Source organism: Pseudorasbora parva, chromosome 22 (genome assembly GCF_024679245.1).
Source record: "Pseudorasbora parva isolate DD20220531a chromosome 22, ASM2467924v1, whole genome shotgun sequence".
Taxonomy (NCBI): domain Eukaryota; kingdom Metazoa; phylum Chordata; class Actinopteri; order Cypriniformes; family Gobionidae; genus Pseudorasbora; species Pseudorasbora parva.
The window spans coordinates 8,161,617-8,179,142 of NC_090193.1; the positions used below are offsets into that span (position 1 = coordinate 8,161,617).

The window sequence follows — 17,526 nt, forward strand, 5'->3', positions numbered from 1 at the left end:
TGACGTTTAATCTATTTGACAGCGCTAAATTATATATATATATTGGTCCTCATGAAGTACATTTGAAATGTTTTTTCAAGATTGCAGGCACGATGCTTTACATTCTGTGAATGTACTCTTGGCTTTTTGCCTTGGAATGTGGATGATCTGTGGAAGTATAACTGGATAGCTAAGAGGATTTCGCGTGGCCGTTAACATCCTGCTGGTGTTGTTTGGTCTTAATGAAGGAATACATGCACTTGTCTCCTCCCATAAAGCGATATGTTGCAACATTAGCGTCCCAGGGGAGCAACCTGAAGAAAAGACACGACATAGAAGGATTAATGCATATGCTTGAGTCGCGAGTCTCAATCCAAGTCTGGGCAAACTGGACGTTGCCAGGCTGTTTGTAGGACGGTGGAGGTACTTACGCCCGCGAGAGGAAAGCGAAGTACATTACGCGGGGGAGGCAGATCATTTGCTGCTCAGTCAGAATGGCCTTCATTGACTCCTGAACACAGTATAGAGGATCCAGAGGTGGAATCAGGCCTTGTAGTTCCTTCCTGTGAATGGAGACACACCAGCATGAACATGAGGAGAACACTTCTGTTGTGTAACTAGATGGACAGACATCCATTGTGCTGTAAAGACAGTTTTAAAAGAATAGCAACCAAAATTACAAATCATTGTGTCATCGTCATCATGTTGTTCCTTACCCATTTTTTTCCCTTCTGTGGAACAAAAAAATGTTTTGAAGACTGTTCACGCAGCTCATTTCCAAAGCAAGCATTTGATCTCTGGCTCCCAAAAGGACAAAAATGCACCATATTCAAATGTGAAGGCATGTTGCGTTAGTTTTGGCGCAGTGCTGGTTTTGTGGTTTTTATGTATGTTTATAGTTTTTATTAATATTTTGATTTAGCTTTTATATTTATATTGTCAGCTTTCTATGGAAGCCCGTTTCCGCCACTAAATAAAAAATAAAAAGAGTAATTGCGACACTTCATCTCAGAATTCTGACTTTTTTTCGCACAATTGCGTGTTATAAAGTCATAATTCTGACTGAGAAATAAAGTCAGAATTGACTTGATATTATGTTCTTGTGAGTATATTTCTTAGAATTCTGATTTTATATCATGCAATTTTGAGAAAAAGTCACAATTACTCTTTTTTTATTATAGCTTTCTTTGTAATTTCAGTAAAAAAAAAAAAAAAAATTGCTCTTTTTTTTTAATATAACTCTTTTGCTTGGTTCATTTTTATTTCAGTTTGTTATCTGTTTCCAATAAGTAATTTCAGTGCTTTAAAGTTTTTAGTTGTTAACTTGTAATAAATGACAATAACCCATGGTTTGACATTAAACGACACGTCCATTCGCTGTAATAATAATAATAATAATAATGCGTTCGATTTATATAGTGCTTTTCAAGACACTTAAAGCGCTTTACATTGAAGGGGGGAATCTCCTCAACCACCACCGATGTGCAGCATCCACCTGGATGATGCGACGGCAGCCATATTGCGCCAGAACGCTCACCACACACAAGCTGATTGGTGGAGAGGAGACCGAGTGATGAAGCCAATCAGGATATGGGGATTATTAGGAGGCCATGATGGACAGAGGCCAATGGGCAAATCTGGCCAGGATGCCGGGGTTACACCCCTACTCTTTTTCCGAAAGACATCCTGGGATTTTTAATGACCACAGAGAGTCAGGACCTCGGTTTAACGTCTCATCCGAAAGACGGTGCTCTTTGTCATAATAGTGTCCCCATCACTATACTGGGGTGTTAGGACCCACACAGACCACAGGGTGAGCACCCCCTGCTGGCCTCACTAACACCTCTACCAGCAGCTACCTGGTTTTCCCAGATGGTCTCCCATCCAGGTACTGACCAGGCTCAGCCCTGCTTAGCTTCAGTGGGAAACCAGTCTTGGGCTGCAGGGTGATATGGCTGCTGGCTGTAGGCCATATTAGCTGGATATAGCTACAATGTACAAATGGTTAGTTCAGCCAAAAATGAAAATTCTCTCATTAATTACTTACCCTCATGTCGTTCGACACCCATAAGACCTCCGTTCATCTTCGGAACACAAATGAAGATATTTTTGTTGTAATCCAATGGCTTAGAAAGGCCTTCATTGACACCGATGTCATTTCCTCGCTCAAGACCCATAAAGGCACTAAAGACGTCGTTACAAAGTCCATCTCACTACAGCGGCTCAACAATCATTTATGAAGCGACGAGAATAGTTTTTGTGTGCAAAAAAAACCCTAAATAACTTGTATAGTGATGGCTGATTTCAGAACACTTCTTCCTGAAGCTTCAGAGCATTATCAGTGTATTTTTGATACGTATTTTTGACAGTGATTCGGATCGCGTGTCAAACCACCAAACTGCTGAAATCACGAGACATTGGCAATCCGAACCGCTAATTCGATACACTGATTCATGACAGCTGAAAGAGCTAACAGTCAACGGTTTGAAGCTTCAGGACGCAGTGTTTTGAAATCGGCCTGTCACTATATGTCATTATTTTGTTTTTTTCACACAAAAACTATTCTCGTGGCTTCATAAAATGATTGTGGAGCCGCTGTAGTGAGATGGGCTTTGTACCGACGTCTTTAGTGCCTTTATGGGTCTTGAGAGAGGAAATGACATTGGTGTCAATGAAGGCCTTTCTGAGCCATTGGATTTCAACAAAAATATCATCATTTGTGTTCCGAAGATGAACGGAGGACTTACGGATGTCGATGATATAATCGATATGTACATGTTGGTACACTATGTAACTTCTGGCTCTCTATGCGTCTAGCAATAAAAACAAAACAGCATGCATTTTGTGGAAGAACATTGTTTGGGTTGTGCTTTGTCTCTGTGCGGATGAAAATTATTCTTCACAATAGATAATGCTTTACAGTGAACTCTGTCTGAGAGCTACATATGGCAGATCATCTGTTCAGTAAAATACCTTACCTGTGAAGTAATAAAAACGGCATCTCTGCGTCGCTTCTAAAGCATTTCTCACCTGATTTGGCATCCAGCAAACATGCCAGTGTTGACGATGTACGGGCAGATCAGGGTGGTTTTCACCTCATCCACACCTTCCTCTGTTAACAAACTATGAGTCAAAGATTCGTGGAAACCAACAGCCCCAAATTTACTAGCACAGTAGTCCTAAAACAGGAAAGATAACAGGCAGTCAGTCAATAAGCTTTTAACGGAATTTAGGAGTTACAGATTTTTGAAAACGTTTGTTTAAATTACCTCTACACAAGCAGTACTGAACAGACCAAGAGTGCTGGCAACAGTAACAATATGTCCGTGGTTCTTGGCTTTCATCTGGGGCAGAAAGGCTTTTGTCATCTGTCAAAACGGGAAAACAGTTAGATTTCACCTGCATATATATATATATATATATATATATATATATATATATATATATATATATATATATATATATATATATATATGTAGATAAAATATTTAGAGTTCACTTTGTAATAATGTTGAATGAAAAGTTCTACTTGAAAGTACTTTTTAAAACATGTTTTAATAATCTTTTGTTGTGCACTTATTATTGTGTGTGGACTAACATTCTAAAGCACAAAGTGCAACTACAAAATGTGTATTACAAATATATTTAAATACAAATATAATACAAGGTTCAACTGAAATTGAAAATGAAAGGGATGTGCCACCCAGTGACTTCAGGAAAACAGAGCACTAATTTTGGCATGTATTAGCCCTCATTTATCAACAGTGCGTAGAAAAGGCTCTTTATTTTGTCCTACGAATGTTTCTAAGTACAAGAAAATCTGTATCTTTTCCAGTGTTGCCAAGTCCGCTGTTTTCCCGCGGAACTTGGCTACTTTAACACTGTTGCCGCGGGCTGTTTTTCATGTCTGCAGGTTGAAGTGATCCCAATTATGTTATATTCAGTGCCGGAAATGCTCATTTTAGCAGGGAACCCTGGCAAATAAACATATATTTTACCCCCAGAATGCTTTTTATGACCAGGAAACCCCAAAAAACGTTTTGAGTTGCAATTTGGCAACCTGGCAACCCTGATCTGTTCTTACGCACATGCGTAAGCAATCATTGTTGATGATAAATCCCCGTGCGTAAGTACCATGCTCGTTCACATTAGCGGTCATTAGCATTCAGAAACGCCTCCAATTAACCATTTATGGTGACACTTTCTTTTAAAAATCATGTGATTGTGTTTTTCTTCATCATAACTATAGCAAAGAAGAGGAACTTCATAAACACAGAATGAGTCGCCCAACGACGTGAAACTGTTCTTATGCACTCACTACACTGATCTGTGCATACAATGTAATAAATGTTGATAAATGAGGCCCTTATCAAACGTGAAGTTTGAGGCCGATTGGACATTGTATGCTTGGTTACAACAACTGGGACTTTTTATGTAGGCATTGGGCTGCAAATGTAATAGTTATACGTGAAACGTAGTGCAAGCGGCTTTTCATTTAAATTTTGTAGGTGCCACTATCGAGCCATTTTGCCACACCTAATTCTAAAACCCATATCAGATGTCAATTTTCAACACTTCTATAATAATAATAATAATAATGCGTTCGATTTATATAGCGCTTTTCAAGGCACTCAAAGCGCTTTACATTGAAGGGGGGAATCTCCTCAACCACCACCAATGTGCAGCATCCACCTGGATGATGCGACGACAGCCATATTGCGCCAGAACGCTCATCACACACCAGCTGATTGGTGGAGAGGAGACCTAGTGATGAAGCCAATCAGGATATGGGGATTATTAGGAGGCCATGATGGACAGGGGCCAATGGACAAATCTGGCCAGGATGCCGGGGTTACACCCCTGCTCTTTTTCCGAAAGACATCCTGGGATTTTTAATGACCACAGAGAGTCGGGACCTCGGTTTAACGTCTCATCCGAAAGACGATGCTCTTTGTCAGTATATTGTCCCCATCACTATACTGGGGCGTTAGGACCCACACAGACCACAGGGTGAGCGCCCCCCTGCTGGCCTCACTAACACCTCTACCAGCAGCTACCTGGTTTTCCCAGTTGGTCTCCCATCCAGGTACTGGCCAGGCTCAGCCCTGCTTAGCTTCAGTGGGAAACCAGTCTTGGGCTACAGGGGGATATGGCTGCTGGTGTGCACTTCTGACACACATGCAAAGTTTCATGAGTTTCCTTAAAAAAGAAAACCTGAAATATCACATAGATCACTTCCATAATGAATGAATGAATGAATGAATGAATGAATGAATGAATGAATGAATGAATGAATGAATGAACAATGCTATCTACCAAGAGCAGTGCAAATTAGCATCTAGTTTAAGACATGCTTTTTTGGGGCAGTAAATAATGCCGCAAACACCAGTAGCCTAAAATGACCAGCGCAAACTTCAGTAAATCGTCTTGCAATATTCATTTAAATACTCTCCTCCCATACATTTTGTGCCACAAAAATAACAGCACAAATTTTTCATTTCTTTAGTAAAACCTTACAGTACAGTATAGTACGCCAAAAGAGGGTTTGCACTGGCGTAAGCTGTTATTAGCCTAAATCTAACCCTAAATTTGATCAAACTTAATTTAAGTCATTTTAAGACTTTTTTTAGGACCCGCAGGACCCTGTTAATTCTTTACCACAGTCGATGCACAGATTCATCTGCTCATTCACTGCTGCTGTAGTAATCCGGGCTTTGAGTGTGGTTACAGTTACAGGATAATGCTTGTTAATTGCCTCTCTAAGTAACTGAAGCTTTTTTAGCTGCATTGTAAAGCATTGTGTGAGGTTTTGAGCGGATTGTTACTCATGGTGCTTACTGTAGGAGGTAATATACTGGATGCTGTCTGGTGTTAAAACACAGTGATCAACATAAAAGCCGCAGGACTTTTTTGTGCATGCAATTCTTCGTCTTGAGAGAACTGAGTCGGATCAATGACTCCGCATAAGATATCCACATATTATAAAAAGAAAAAAAATGGATTAAAAAAATTATAATTTTCAGCAAAAGTTTGAAGTTAATAGTAACAAACTGACCTAATAATGAACAAACTGACCTAATAATGAACAAACTGACCTTGATGCAAAATCATGAAGGCCCTCTTCATATGATATCACTTCCTGTTTTATGTTGTTTTCTGTATGCTTCCTTATGTTGGCCACTCCACAACTTAGATTTGGCAAATGCTTTTTTCTTTTTTTAACATTATCAAGCAGTGAATTAGTTTTGTTTAAAAAATTGTAACATATAATAAAATAGTGTGTCAAACTACACATTTAAGCTGGAAGAATACTTTTTCATACACACGCACAGTTGTAGGTATAAGTGAAGTATACTTTGGCCTTTACTGTTGTTTGCTGGATTTTCAGTTCAATAGGAATCGACACATTCAGTAATTTCACATTAGGGCGAAAAGTGTCCTGGAGCACAAATTTCATAATGGGTTAGAAACTGACCTTTTATATGACTGCACCCTAAGGGCTCTAATATACACCCGGTGCAATGCGACAGCAGGTGTGACGCAAGTGTTTTTTGCTAGCTTCAGCCTGACGCAGTTTTCATTTTCACGTCCAGCTTCATGTTGTTTAAATAGCAAAAGCATTCACGCCCATCCTTTCGCCCATGGGTGGGCTGGTCTGAAAACAAAGTGTGAAACGAGGTGTGTTCAGGTGTATTGTTGACGTGTTGCTATTTTTGAGGAACTTAAAATGACTGCGCTATTGACCATTGACCAAAATGTAAAGGGCGCGCACATTAGTACACTCACATTTACCGCGTAACAAACATTTTTAAAAATAACAAATTTCTCTCTACAAAAGCGTTTAGTCCTTCCACTCGCAAATTAAAATCAAAATACACCCATGCCATGACTCATAAGACAATAGGTACAAGCCTTTTGGACCCCGCACCTGGTGTGCCGACCGTGATTAAACTAGCAACGAGCTATAGACCATGCGCTCAGATCGTTAAAATAGGACCCTTTATGACTTTATGACATCCTGGTCTTTAGATATGACTAGGGTCTCTCCTTCAATGTAAGTATAGGACATACTTACATCGAACAAGTCAGATTTCTTTAAAAAATGTAATAATAACAAACTTCTCAAAAGGCTATGCAATTTGATGCATAATTCATGCCCTTAACACAACAGTGTGGGGTGAGTTGGGGTGTTAAATGTGTGAGGTGGGGTGTTAAATGTGTGTTTAAATGCCTCAGCAAGCATCATTTCACATTACTGACAGTTTATATAATAACACTTATGAAGACTTCTGAGCTGCTGTCATGATGAGGGATAATCTGGTGCATAATGTCCTGTTCCTCACTGTACGTGTGATTTATGGTCATATGCACAATAAGGCATTATTGTGAACCTTTTAAATCAAGCAGATTACAGTCACTGCACTTTTTCACTCCAGCTTTAGACTGCAATTCAATATCTCCTTAACTTTCAGCAGCATGAAAACATCACGCTCAGTCATCGCCAGATGTACTTTGTCAACAGGCAGCAATAAAGCAATAAAGGCGCTCGTTCCTCAAGGACATCAACTTTTCTGTAAAGTTCTCCAACACACCGAACCAGCTATATAAGATCTTTTAGGTTTACTTTGAAATTACTGACAGTCCTTACAAATAAAAGTACTTTGGAGGTATAGCATAAACTAAAAAATCACTCAGTGGTTAACACCTGTTAACACAACTTAAATAAATGCATGGCAGCAAGTTAAAATTCAAATGTATTGGTTTAATTAAACCTTTTAAGTTCCGAACATTGTTTTGATGTTGTTGACCTAATAATGTTAGTTATTACGTTAACTTTATATTGTATTATTTAAACTGTGTTAACTGAGAAAAAAATCACAGTTGTAGTTACTAAATGATATTGAAAATTGGGCAGTGGATTTATAGTGCCTAACATTGCTAAGGAGAATAAATATTGAAATTGAGTGTTATTTTTTATATATTTTTTAGAACAATGCTGTTATGTTTGACATGTAACGGTTACCATTGTGCTGAAGAGTGCTCATGGTTAGGTTGTGGGTGTCTACATTAAGATATACGGATCAAATGAGAAATTATTGTGCTAATGCTATTTCATTACCTTTCAATTAATTAAGTGTCTATGCTATAAAACATTTAGAATGTGCTAGCAGTGAATTTCAGTGAACAGAAGTGCACAAGATTCATGAGTCCCAAACACAAGTTCTTTCAACTCATTTTAACTTAGTATTCAACTTAAAAATGTGTTTATGCTGCTACAAATTGCTTTTCAACTGAGTTTAGTTGTTTGATTTAAAATATTTCAGGCACTTCCGTTTAAATAATATCATAGTGGTGTCATGTCCAAAATAAATGACAAAACCATGGTATGGCAACTATTTGAGCACCCCTGATTTAGAAAGGTCTTACCCAGAACAGCGCGTGGCAGTTGACCTCCAGGGTCCTCTCCAGCAGTTCATCCGGGCACTCCAGCAGCCGTCGCCCTGCAACGACTCCCGCGTTGTTGACCAATATGTTGACGTCGCCTACCTCTTCCCGCACGCGGTCAGCCGTCTGATAGATGCTCTCGCGCTTGGACAGATCCACTGTGTACGCGTGCGCTTTGCGGCCCAGTTCCCTCACTAGCCTGGCCGTGTGTTCGTTGGCTTCAGTGTTGCAGTCCCACAGCACTAGGTCGGCCCCTTCTCTGGCGAACTCCAGCGCGAAGAGTCGGCCGAGCCCTCCGCCAGCGCCCGTAATCAGACACACCTCCCCGTCCACTGATTTAAGACGCGGCCGGAGAACAGTGCGAACCACCGCGCTGATGATGGTGTATGTCAGGTCCAAGAGCATCACCAGTAGATCTATTAACACTATCATGTTTCCTTTTATTACGACTATAACATAGATTCAGATGAACACAACTTCTATAATCTCCTTTGGTCCTGTTGAGCAGATCCAACTGCATGTGACTTGTGCCTGTGGTTTATATAATGCTGGATTAACTACTGGGTTTAAACAGCAGCAGCAGCACCAATTAAAATCCTGCTCTGCTCTATGTTCTTCACATAGCTTATACATATATCTTATTACATATAATAAGAGACCAGTTTGTTTGATTAAATAAATCACCCCATCATTTAATAAACTCACCTTTACCCATGAATAGGACCATTCAGAATAGCATTTAAAACACTTAAGTTGTGACAACATAGAATTCTTTCTTTCTTTCTTTTAGGATAGACAAAATGCTTCTCTGGAAAAATTGTCTCATTACCTCTAAGAATAAATCTTTATTTTTACACAAATTGTTTGAAAAACATAAACTTTGTCATAGATTTGATTGAAATGTTTTGTCTTATCAAGATTTTATTTATCTATAATTTCCTCATTCCATTTAAAGAGTTTCAGCAAGTTGTAAGCTATTCCAAATGTGTTGAAATATTTAAAGGGGTGGGGGGGGCACACTCAGTTTCAGTCAATCTCATGTCAATCTTGAGTACCTATAGAGTAGTATTGCATCCTTCATATCTCCGAAAAGTCTTTAGTTTTATTATATTTATAAAAGAAATATAGGCTGTACCGAGTCTTTCCGGAAAAAAATTAATTCAACAGGAGAAACAGCAACAGCAGGACGTCCGTCTCTGTGGTATGTACTGTATTTAGTGACCTGTCAACACTTGTGTGTGTTTACTCGCAGTTTATGAGGACATGATTCGGTTTATGGACTATTGTATGCGACTAAATCTAAGCAATAGCAAGCAAAACGGTTTTGCACGTCAGACTAGTGCAACGTTATACATAGAACAGCAATGGAGTAACCGTTAGCGCATTTGAATGACGAAGCACGCTTTGTGTGAACGTCCCCTAGGTTTATGTTTGGGTGATTTTACAATAAACAAACTGACACCTATAGTGGTCAGCTAAACAAATGTATTTAAACACACACCATACATCGCATGCTCCATTGATAAATTAACTAACGTTATACGATCGTTTTGTTTACTGATGTTTACTTGCGCGACAATAGCCAACAACATACATTTGAACCATGAACATTTATCGTTGGGACAGCTCCGTCAAAAACACACTTCTTTGGTAACATTGTTGATTTCGAGAAGTCCTGTGACAGCAGTGACCGTGGAGATCCACTTTTGCGACACGACTGACGCGACTTGCAAAATTGGCTTTCATTTACATTTACATTTACATTTAATCATTTAGCAGACGCTTTTATCCAAAGCGACTTACAAAAAAGGGGAGAGTAATAGAAGCAACGGAACAGACAAGGCCAACAACCTCTAAGAGCTGTAAGAAATCTCAATTAATTAGCACAATACACAACAATTTTTTTTTTTTTTTTTTTTTTTTTTTTAAAGACAGACATCTACAACAAAAACTCACGTACGCAAAGTGCCGAACACTGGATTTTGATAGCTATGATAACAACCCATTAGGACTAAGGCTGTTGCCCCAGCTGTTGTCGTTAATGCAGATTCAGTGACCCAATGGGTTGGTTTTGTATTCTAGCTAAACGCGCAGCAATAGCCATCTACAACAAAAACTCACGTACGCAATATACAGAACACTGGATTCTGATAGTTATGATAACTATGTAACATACCCGCCTGAAGGCACAAATCCGGATGAGAGACGTAGATATGATCCAGGAGTGTGCGCTTTTGGTCGTTGCTGTGGTGATCAGTAAGTGCTATTCTGTATTGGTCAAGTGCAAATGGAAAAGATGTGTCTTAAGATATTTTTTAAGAATGGCTACAGACTCGGCAGCACGAATTGAGATCGGCAGGTCATTCCACCAGGTGGGAACGGTCCAGGAAAATATCCGTGAGAGCGATTTCATGCCTCTTTGGGATGGAACCACGAGGCGCCGCTCACTCGCAGAACGCAAGCTTCTGGAGGGTGTGTAAGTCTGAACAAGTGAATTTAGGTATATTGGTGCAGAGCCAGTGGTTGTTTTGTAGGCGATAACTAGTGCCTTGAATTTGATGCGAGCAGCCATTGGCAACCAGTGCAGTCTGATGAAGAGAGGCGTAACATGCGCTCTCTTCGGCTCATTAAAGACCACTCTCGCCGCTGCATTCTGGATCAGCTGCAAGGGTTTGATAGTGCATGCTGGAAGCCCAGCCAGAAGAGCATTACAATAATCCAGTCTGGAGAGAACAAGAGCTTGAACCAGGAGTTGTGCAGCCTGTTCTGATAGGAAGGGTCTAATCTTTCTAATGTTGTATAAAGCAAATCTGCAGGACCGGGCTGTTGCAGTAATGTGGTCAGTGAAGTTTAACTGGTCATCAATCACAACTCCAAGGTTTCTTGCTGTCCTTGATGGAGTTATGGTCGATGAACCAAGCTGAATGGAGAAATTTTGATGAAGTGCTGGGTTGGTTGAGAAAACAAGTAATTCTGTCTTTGCAAGATTGAGTTTAAGATGATGCTCTTTCATCCAGTCAGAAATGTCTGTCAGACAGGCAGCGATACGAACACTGACTGTAGGATCATCTGGTTGAAATGAGAAGTAGAGTTGAGTGTCATCAGCATAGCAGTGATAGGAGAAGCCGTGTTTCTGAATGACAGAGCCTAATGATGACATGTAGAGGCTTTCGGTGGGTCCGGTCACCTCTTCTCGTTTGTGCAGCGTTTTTTGCCACACTTTTTCCTTCCCACAGACTTCCCACTGAGGTGCCTTGATACAGCACTCTGGGAACAGCCTATTCGTTCAGAAATTTCTTTCTGTGTCTTACCCTCTTGCTTTAGGGTGTCAATGATGGCCTTCTGGACAGCAGTCAGGTCGGCAGTCTTACCCATGATTGCGGTTTTGAGTAATGAGCCAGGCTGGGAGTTTTTAAAAGCCTCAGGAATCTTTTGCAGGTGTTTAGAGTTAATCAGTTGATTCGGATGATTAGGTTAATAGCTCGTTTAGGGAACCTTTTCATGATATGCTAATTTTTTTAGATTAGATTAGAATTTTGGGTTTTCATGAGCTGTATGCCAAAATCATCAGTATTAAAACAATAAAAGACCTGAAATATTTCAGTTGGAGAGCAATGAATCTAAAATATATGAAAGTTTAATTTTTATTATTACATTATGGAAAATAATGAACCTTATCATAATATGCAAATTTTTTGAGAAGGAGCTCTGAGTGTAATCTCCCACCCCCCATGCGCGGGTTCAAAACGTGGAAATAGCTCCCTCTGCTGGCTGTAGTCTTTAGCCTTTGGCCAAACATTCCTCCGATGATGGAAATATCGTCAATTTGCATCATAGGAGGAATTTTTCCAGAAATAAACTGCATAAATCTCTTGTCTCAGGGGAATATGAGGGGGGAAAGCACAATCATTTGAATATACTCCAGGGTTTCTACTGATACAAAGCCATATGCTAATCGCTGAAGTAACCCTTTACATTAATTTAGAAATGTAAACTTGTCATCAGGTATAAAATATGGTCAGTATGAGAAAAGCACTGTTAATGAGAGGACGAGCACTAGACTGTTGCAGGATAGTGGGGAGATATATTTATTTATTATTCAGAATGCACAAAAAATATATAAAAACATTTCAGGAACATGCAAGGTAGTAAGTTAAAGCATCTAACGTTGGGTCTCTGTTCCATTCTGCTGCAGGCAGCTTGTATGGATTGACGTTTTTGATATCATCCAGCTCCTCTAAATACCTCTGCCTGGCGCTGGTAGTTATTTCTCCCTGAAGTTAACCTCCATTTCTTTTTATTTTCCATTTTAAAATTTCTCAGTTTAAACGACGTGATAATTCCTCGAGCCGTCTTTCCTGCTCCGATCTCTGTATCGCTACAGTGTTGCCCCTGGCAACCGATAGTGTCAGATCTTTTCATTCATTAGATTAGGCATTTTAGTCAGAGATACATTAACTCCTAGAAATCTTACAAAATCTGAAAAAATAGCACTTGAATGGCTTTTTTTCAGCAGGAGCAGGAACAAAAGCCAGGAACTTTAAAACAAAAAGGTTTAGAATGGCAAAAAGAAGAAGGAACCTCTTGGTGTCACAGGTATCAGATTATTAATGTTTCATCTTTAGATCATATGCATTTCAAAAAGGTTTATTTAAAGAGTGAACTGATGTGTTACATTACATTATAAATATGATCAAATATTTTTTTGTCACCTTTGTCAGAGGCCATTCAAAAATATTGCAGCAGGCTGACTGAGTTTGAGCTGAAGGAGATTCTGAGATACTCAGAGATCTGGTATCTTGGCCTGAAAGCTATGAAGATCCAAAAATATGATGACGCAAAAGGCTATTATATGATGGTATGTGTTTTCATTTATGTTAAAGAACCCCTATTATGGATTTTTGAAAATTATTGCCCGTCAACTTATTGCACGTGCAGACACTAGAAAAAACTTAAAACTACCTCAAACAATGCAATGGATAGGCTACTGGACACATGTCGAGAAGACGTGCTATACAATGCGTTTCATTTTGTGTAAGTATCTGGCTAACCGGCTAACTCACGTTATTACTGTCTCACTGAAATACTACTGTAAATCAGCTGTGGGCTGCAGAATTACCTAAAAGCAAAAGTTAATGTTTACATCAGTCTGGCTAATGTATGCACTCTTACTGATACAGTTTCCACATGTGCACCGCAATACATTAGACACACACCCACAGGTTTGATGGAAGCACACTTTTTAATGCTGATGATAAGGAATTACAGCTGAAACATCTCAATGTGCCTCAAACTGAGTAGTATCACTGAGAAATGTCCTGCTCAAGGTTCGGGTTGAATAACTAGTTCTTCCGTTGTTTTATCGATTCGGACTCGTGCTGGGATTTATATAAAATCAACAACATCATTACTGTCTTTACAGTGTACTATTGCTGAACTTTAGGAACAGGAAGCCTCCTGAACGAACCTGGAGTTCAGTTATGGTAATATAGGCGTTTTTTTTTTCTGAAATATGCGCTGTACGCGGTAGACCAATCACAACAGAACCAATCTGAGTGATTCATCCATCAAATCGTTTAAGAATCATTGAACTTGTGGTGATATGAAATGTTTAATAGGAGAAAATTACAAATAATTGTTTGACCTTTGATGCATGTAACGCTGTTGATGGAGACCTCTAAAACAAAATTAGGAAACTTTAAAATAGCATAATATAGGCACTTTAAATGTTTAATGTATTAGGTAAGGTATAATGTGTTGCCAGTTAGATGTTATTGATTAATAATGTTAACTGTGTGATTAATGTACATTATCTCAAATATTATACAGCTCCTGGCACATTTGGACACAATTATAAAATATTTACATATTTTAGCACACTTGATATAAACTCTTAGCCAGTATCTTTTAGCCAAGATGAACAAACAAGTTTAAGCACCAGCGCAAATACTCTTTTGCCGTTAAAAAATTGCTGTCAGGTTTTACTTAAAACACGTAGTGATAAATTTGCGCTGAAAAGACATGGACAGTTATTTTGGCGGCTTACCTTATTGCATATGCATTTGTAGGAGTTTCCCCTTTTAAGCGCAAAATTTATTTATGGGAGGATAGTATTTTAATGAATGACGAGAGGTGATTTACTAAGGTTTACGCTAGTCAGTTAACTGGTGTTTGCGCCATTATTTAACGCCCCAAAAAAGCATGTCTTAAACCAGACACTAACAGGTAGATTGGATTGGTCATTGATGACACGATCTGGTTACATCTGCATTAAGTAATTTGCCAGTCGTCAGTAAATCACACACAAAACTATCCACTCCCGTCAGTGCTTTTCTTGAATTGTGCTCTCACACTAATTTGCCCTGTTTAGTAAATCTGGCCCCAAGTATTTAACACATAATAATGCAGGCTACACCCATCACATTTCTTCTCTCACCATACAAATAATTGTTCATGAACATTGATTAGATTTTAAATTGTTTTAAAATCATACTTGTATATTATCCTAAGTAAAAAATAAAAATCTATTAGCTTGGCAACAAAACAAAAACAACAAATCCTCTGATTGCTTTTTCAAAGCATACAGTCGATAACTGAGATGCAGCTGTGAGCTTCTGGTTCTTGATAGTAAATGTTTGTTTTGTGTTGTTCACAGGTTGCTCATGACCACATTGCCTATCGATATTTCAGTCAGGACCACTTTGAGAATGAAATTAATAGACAATCTTTGATTTGGCGAAAGGTTTAGGCTTAGGCTCAAAGATGCTCGAGCTGCCATACTAGGCAGCTTGAGATACATCCTTGAAGCAGAAGCCCCCCAGCCTTCATAATAACCAAAAGTTTCTTAGCATATATTACAGAAAATATAAATGGTAACAATAAGAGTTCTACACAGAATCCAATACTTGATAATGAAGATACTAGGAGGTGAAGGGGTGGAGGTGGGTATAAATGTCTGTGCGACAGACTGAGGAACATGAGTTTGAATGAGCTTAAATACTATAATTGATTAGAGTAGGTGGAGTAACAAATCAGCTGAGCGTCAGCTGATAACGTTTAGCGATCAGTGTTCTGCCTGAACTACGCTTGAGTTCCATTCGATCACTCAAGCTCCATGAGTCGCTTGAAGTGATAGGTCAAGGACTAATAACCTTATGGGCAGGCTTATAGCTGTCCTGTGCACAAGAAGACCCGAGTTCGCGTCTCAGCTCGAGGTTCAGGCTTATTCGTTCTTTATTGATGTCATCAGCGACTAGTCGACATCGACTCGACTTTCATCACATAAATGTCGACTTTAAAAAATCGGAAGTCGTTCAACCAGAGTGTACACCTATAATATAATATTTGTGTTTAAAAATACAGAATTTGTTGACAAAATGTACCTGACAGGATCATAGAAGTATTGTAAACTGTTGTTATGACAACTGATGTAGTGTGGTGACCTGGCCTGGTGGAGGGAAATTCTTGGATTAGAGCAAAGTACAAATAAATATTATTAACAAAATAACTCCATGAATATGGGTCATTTTGTATTCTTGAGGTAGTGATAGAAAAACAATTTTTAGCATCATATGAGCAAGAAATATGAAAATTATATTGATATGTGGCAGAAACACTTTTCTGGAATTTACGCAATATCAAATAAATAAATGTTTAATTGATATAATATTAAGAGCAGATATAATAAGAGCAAAAAATTATAAAAAAAATCACAGCCTGTTAGGTCATTTACATTTATTCATTTAGCAGATGTTTATCCAAAGTGACTTGCGATTGAAGAATACAGCAAGCAATTCATCTCAAAGAGGCAAACAAACATTAGAAGTACTCCTGTACACCCTGCAGAGTATCACAAACTAGAATAGGGTGGATTAAAGGAAAGTGAAAGGATATATTATTTTAAGAGGTTAAATGCTTACGGAAGAGATGAGTTTTCAGATGTCTTCTGAATATTGTCAGGGATTCTGCATTCCGTGTGAAGGTGGGGAGATCATTCCACTAGCAAGGAACTGAGGACAAAAATGTTCTAGAGGGAGATTTTGTGCCTCTCAGTGATGGCGATCCATCGCTCTGACCGACTGTATAGGCTTCTTTTAGGTAGTGATATAGACTTGTAAGGAGTGTGTGGGAGTATGCAGGTGCTGAGCCTATAAACAAGCATCAATGCCTTCAGCTTGATGTGAGTAGTGAGTGGTAGCCAGTGCAGAGAGATGTGACGTGGGCCCTTTTGGGCTCGTTGAAGACAAGAGTTCTGAATCATTTTGGCTCAAGAGTCAATTAAGAGTTGTATGATGTTAGCAGACTGTAGTGATCGTAACAAACCCAAACGATACCCAACCCTAGTGCAGAGGCATTTTTGTCCCATAATAACAGCCTAATGGAGCAGTATCAGACACATATTCTCACTAGAATTGAGCATGACGATGTCAGGCTAACAAAATATACAACAAACAACACAAAATGCCCATGATCTTTGTTGTCATTGAAAACTCTGTTATCTTTGAAATCTGTGCAGTCTGATATATATTAAGGAAAGTGAACACGTGTTGGTCCTGTAAGGTCACAATTAAGATTTCATTATTTTGAGTTTACATTCATGGCCTAATGGTAAGAGAGTCAGACCAGTACCAGCAGGAAAATGTAGGTGGGAGGAGTGAATTAACAGCGCTCTCTTCCACCCTTAATATCCACGGCAGAGGGGTATACCCAACTACTCGGGCGCCGCTGCAAACTGGCTGCCCACTGCTCTGGGTGTGTGTTCATGGTTTGCATGGTAAGTGTGTTCAATATGTGTGTGTGTGAGCACACTTAGTTGGAAGGGTTAAAGGACAAATTCAGAGTATGGGTTACCATACTTGGCCTTCACATCACATCAATTATTTCAAATGTAGTGTGAAAAAAATTTGACTATTACTATTACGTAAAGTATTTAAAAAAGTTTAAAAGTATTCTAGTCTATAGTAGTGAATATGAGTTCATAACAGTTGGATGTAATGATTATACAACTTGTCATTGACACTTACACTAGCTCTGAAGGCCTGTATGAGAACAGGTTTGCACCTGTTGGACCCTTTTGGGACAGTTCAGTCATTTGCCTGCATG

General features: G+C 39.0%; 1 protein-coding gene and 2 pseudogenes across 1 annotated transcript; all 3 read right to left on the reverse strand.

Moving 5' to 3' along the window:
• On the reverse strand, positions 1 to 8,949 carry LOC137058081 (retinol dehydrogenase 10-like). Its single transcript, XM_067431242.1, has 5 exons — positions 8,407 to 8,949; positions 3,249 to 3,347; positions 3,010 to 3,158; positions 411 to 542; positions 1 to 293 (listed from the first exon to the last, which is right to left on the reverse strand). Exons 1-5 carry the CDS (start codon positions 8,854 to 8,856, stop codon positions 170 to 172), a joined length of 954 nt encoding a protein of 317 aa, XP_067287343.1. The 5' UTR covers positions 8,857 to 8,949; the 3' UTR covers positions 1 to 169.
• LOC137059001 (5S ribosomal RNA) lies at positions 1,826 to 1,942 on the reverse strand (annotated as a pseudogene).
• Positions 5,024 to 5,140, reverse strand: LOC137058972 (5S ribosomal RNA; annotated as a pseudogene).
• Positions 8,950 to 17,526: the final 8,577 nt, after the last annotated feature.